Source organism: Nicotiana sylvestris, chromosome 4, assembly GCF_000393655.2.
Source record: "Nicotiana sylvestris chromosome 4, ASM39365v2, whole genome shotgun sequence".
NCBI lineage: Eukaryota > Viridiplantae > Streptophyta > Magnoliopsida > Solanales > Solanaceae > Nicotiana > Nicotiana sylvestris.
In genome coordinates this window covers 135,075,980-135,080,819 of record NC_091060.1, presented here as the reverse complement: position 1 = coordinate 135,080,819, position 4,840 = coordinate 135,075,980, and the positions used below count along the sequence as shown (strand labels likewise).

General features: G+C 33.5%; 1 protein-coding gene across 1 annotated transcript; it reads right to left on the bottom strand.

Annotated features, from left to right (window-relative positions):
• Positions 1 to 964: 964 nt before the first annotated feature.
• On the bottom strand, positions 965 to 3,039 carry LOC104224888 (homeobox-leucine zipper protein ATHB-6-like). Its single transcript, XM_070171624.1, has 3 exons — positions 2,654 to 3,039; positions 1,895 to 2,262; positions 965 to 1,498 (listed from the first exon to the last, which is right to left on the bottom strand). Exons 1-3 carry the CDS (start codon positions 2,706 to 2,708, stop codon positions 1,052 to 1,054), a joined length of 870 nt encoding a protein of 289 aa, XP_070027725.1. The 5' UTR covers positions 2,709 to 3,039; the 3' UTR covers positions 965 to 1,051.
• Positions 3,040 to 4,840: the final 1,801 nt, after the last annotated feature.

Genomic DNA, 4,840 nt, shown 5'->3' with positions numbered 1-4,840 from the left:
GTCCGGGGAAGAACCTGACCACAAGGGTCTATAGTACGCAGTTTCATCCTGTATTTTTGTAAAATGCAATTTTCACGGTTCGAACTCATGACCTTCTGGTCACATGGCAGCAACTTTTATCAGTTGCACCAAGACTCCCCTTCAAAATTTAAAAATGATTGTAATATGCCACAAAATTAATTGATCTTGAAAAAATATTTCTCTAACGAGATAAATAAATACTATTTATTACACCCCTTAATTTTTTTTTAATTTGACCCCTAAACTCCAAAATTACATGATTAATTATCACAATCTGATCACATCATGTAGTCAATTTTCTCACTGATGTCCAGACGAAAATTAATTTGCATGGAGTGAAGTCTTTTCTGGAAGATAGTGACTAAAGCAGAAACACTATTTGCTTATAATTCCAAGTAAAAGTCACCATCTAACACATGGGTGCCAAATGACTTCTACGTAGCCTATGCAACCAAAAGTGACTACACGACATGATCATGCAAAACAAACTTCTACTATATTTTTATAAAAACACATTGGCCCAACGCCATTTAATCGTTTATTGAAATAACATTGTTAATATAATCTTATCCTATCCCCGTGTTGATACAGTTACGAGCAGCTAGTTGGGATAACGTACACAAAATATTGATTCTACGAAAAAATTCCATGAAAAAATACATACCGTTATATCGCCCAACTTATGAGCAAATTGGAAATTACAACCTTGTCGAATTTCAAAGCCGAAATCAAGTTCAGATTTTAACAATATCGATCGTTGTTGAAGATCAAAAAATTATTGATAATCACTTAAAGATTGCCTTAATGAGGATTTCGGATTAATTTTAGACGTAGGTGAAAGTCTTATGCTTCATCTTCTTTTTTTTTTTTTACTACTTTTTAATTCTCTTAAGTAAATAACATCTCTAAACTATATTGTAATTAAATGCCTAGACTACGGTTGTAAAAACAGAAATAGCATCTTGATGGTTCAAATACTTAAACTACATGTTATTTAAAAATTGAGGAAATTACTAACTTAATTATTGAACTAATTTCTGTGGTCACTAAGGTACCAATAAAGGTTTGGTGCTTGATCAACAGAGTAAATATTACAAGAATCCTCTGTTGTAAAACCATTTTGCTCCTCCATTCTCCCAATTTGCTGCTGCTGATTATAACCTCTCATTGATGATGTAGAACTTGCCCTTGGATCCAATAACTGAGTGTAAGTTGAAGAAGATAATGACAAGTGATCCAAAGCATTATAAGATGACACTTTAGGCATTAATGGCTGATAATTGAGGGTATTGTTGTAATTTTCTTCATTCATTACTCCACTTGAATCACTATCTGATGAACCATCTTTTGAATCCACAAAATCTGAATACAACTTGTTGTTGACTTCATAGTTTCTGGGATTTAATTCAAGAATTTCTTGTGGACTTTGAAATGCAGTTGAATTTTCTTCTCCAATCTTCTCTTTTAGTCCTTTTAGCTGCAAGATTGGAACAACCACAAAAAGAGTGAGAAACAAGCTAAAAAGTGAATTTCTTTTATAGCGAGTGACGGTGAGAGTCGAACTCAAAACCTCAGTCTAATCTGATATTACGTTAAACTATGTGACTATCTAATCTAAAAATTTGAATTTTAACAACAACAACATCAGAACGCAGTGTAATCCCACTAGTATGGTCGGGGAAGGGCAGACCTTATCCCTATCCGAAGAAGATAGAGAGACTATTTCCAAAATACCCTCGGCTCAGCAAAAACAGAGAAAAGTTTAAACTTCAGAAATTACATTTTTATTTACTTAATTATATCTTCAACAAAACTATACGAGCTCTTTACACTATATTAGATCAAGAAATGTGAGAGATTTTTAATAGTTTACCTCATTAATCAAGCCTTCTTTCTCTTGTTCAACTTTGGTATAATTAAGCTGAAGAGCTTCATAATTGGCTTTGAGAATATTATAATCTCTTTCTAATTGTTTAGTTTTCCAACGGGCACGGCGATTTTGGAACCAAATTGCTACTTGTCTTGGTTGCAGCCCTAATTCTTGTGCTATTTTCACTTTCCTTTCAGGATCAAGCTTGTTATCAACTTCAAATATTTTTTCCAGTGCTTGAACTTGATCCACTTTTAGCCTCCTTTTTTTCCCTGTTACACATCCATTCTCTTCTATTCCATCTTCATCTTCCAATCCGTCCAACATTGCCTGAAAATCTGTGCTATACGCCAAATTCTTTGTATTTTTCTCTGCAATGTAACACAAAAAAGAAAGAAAAGTTAAAAATGATCAGGCCTATTGAAAGTTCATCATAGTCTTTGCCCTCCTACCCTCAATACCACCGGCACATAGCCAGAAAAAGAGTTAAGCCAAAACAATTTAACTTATATACATCGTAAAGTATATTTTAACATATTGTAGCTAGTAAGTAACATGTCTTATTTTTCACGTTTTTATCACCAAGGTGAGCTTATAGTGCAACCATTATGTTCCAGTATGCATATCACCTAGGTGAGCTTATAGTGTAACAATTATGTTCCAGTAAGTATATCGATGCATAAAAGTTAAACTCGAAGAAAATCCCCTTTTTTGAGAGATTTTGCAGGCCAGGCATTAATAAATTTTTGGTAGAGTAATTACCTTCTGATGGATAAAGCAATTTGCCAGAAGAATCTGAGAAACTGAATCGCTTCATAACAATAGATAGTATTTCTTCTCCTTAATTCTTTGGTTTGTCAAAAGCAGAATTAGTCTCTAGAAGGATTTGAAGAATTCAAGAAGAAACCAATTGACAGAATTTTGAATAATACTAAACACAGTTTTGTTTCTCAGTGTTATGAAGTGTTAGAATAGCAGAAATAATTTGAGCTAAAACAAGAGAAAGATGTGGAAATGGATAAAAGAAAGAAAAGGGCAAACTCAAAACCAGCAGTCCAAATAAAAGGCAACAAATTAAAGGGACTTGCTTTTCATCATTAACCAATCAACCCAATAAAATAGGAAGAAAAGAAGGAGAAGGAGAGAAAGAGACTCTGAGTGAGAAAAAGATAAAGAGTTTATATGGTTTTTTTCATAAGGTATGGACCAACAGTAATTTGATAAGTATATGCTTCCCAGCTATATATCTTCTTTTAATGATGTGAAATGACTTTATATTTTGAAATTAACTTTTTTCCTTATTTTTTATATTTCTTTCTTTTTATTGGGAGTTTTGAATCCAATTGTCCAGTTGGCTCCAGAAAGTCCAACTGTATAGTAATTTTAGAAAAATAACTATAGTATTTTTACAAAACAAATTGTTTTGTAACATACATAATTTTGCTATTTTAATATTTCCATTTAGAATCTTGGTGCATGTACGAAAATTTTAATTGATTTTAGAATTTCTCAAGTGGAAGAATTCTTCCCTGGAATTGATAGTAAGTTTTTGTTTCATGATTTGAAGGTCCCTATTAATAGTCTTACACTGGTGAACTTCAGTTGGTCATTAGAGAAAATTGGGCACAAGTAGTAGTAAATGCATGTGGAAAAGCAACCACAAAAATGAAATCCAAAAAGAATAGAAAAGAAGTTTTAACGATGTTATTAGATACAGTGCACCAAAGTTCGGAGCTCTGCAATTTTTTGACATTAACCACTCATCGTCCAACTTATATAAGCATATATAATTCAACTATGGATTAAACTTACATACACAAAGAGTTAAAATAATTTTTACTTTTAATTTGTTGTAGCATGCAGGATAAAAAATTTCTTTTGTATCCCCCTGATATGAAAGAAAAATTCTAGTATAGTGGTAAAAGGGATTCAAAAGTTTTTTTAGGTCACATATTTAAATATCAATTGTGATATTCTAACTTTTTTTTGGATCCCTTTTCTGGCTGCACTACACGTATCCTACGTTTTATGTTACTAATCACATTCAGGGCCATATGCAAGATTTTTTGTAAGCGGTGTAAAGGATTTCTAACCATAATTTTCAGAAATAGAGGACTTCTCAAATATCTGCCAAAAATATTCAAGTTGAGGTTCAAACCTCCGACCGATAGAAGCAAAAACAAACACTTAACCAGCTTGCTAATTAGCACTAGACCATTGGTGCATTTTGTCCAACGTGCATCCGCCCTTGATCACATTTATTATAGACTATTATTTTTTTAGATGACCTGATAGAGTAAGAATTCGTTTACGTATATAAAAGGTAAACTCAAGAATTATACACCTCTATGTCACATATGACATATAAAATGGAGATATATATAATATTATATACACAGCCAGAGAGGAGGCAGGGCTGGGGGTGGATGGCAGAAAACAAGCAAAGGTACAGGCTGTAGGGATGGCAAAGGCAGAGAAAGAATCAGTGGATGGCTAGCTATATATGTGAGAGCAGAAATGGCAACGTCGCCAACCTCACTGCCAAAAATTCTTCTGATGCTTGCAACTAACCTCTCACGTGGTGTGTTACCTTTCTCCCTATACTTTGTTTCCAACTTCGGAGACCTGCTATTCATCACATGCATTGCCTCTTAATTCCCACTCTTTTTTCTACTATTTTTCATCAATTTTCCATGATTGGAATTTACATTTCCATGGGCATTTTTGTTGTATACCAATTTATATATAGTAAATGATTAGTAGTATTTGTTCGTCCAACTTTTGTTATTTCGTCCTGTTGCGTCACCTTCGGTACATAAAGAAAATGACTAGGTTCTATGACTTATTTCCTATATAAGTACCAGGTCGTAAATCGGTTTATTTCGATCAATGTTTTCCGGGGCAACTCTCTTGTATGTTTATTCTGGGGGGGGGGGGGGGGGGGGGGCT

Excerpts from the sequence above, each read along its gene's own strand:
- LOC104224888 (XM_070171624.1), bottom strand. The coding sequence starts at position 2,708 with ATGAAGCGATTCAGTTTCTCAGATTCTTCTGGCAAATTGCTTTATCCA. Across the intron at positions 2,263-2,653 it reads ATTGCTTTATCCATCAGAAG|AGAAAAATACAAAGAATTTG; the intron begins GTAATTACTCTA and ends GTTACATTGCAG. Across the intron at positions 1,499-1,894 it reads AAGAAGGCTTGATTAATGAG|CTAAAAGGACTAAAAGAGAA; the intron begins GTAAACTATTAA and ends CCAATCTTGCAG.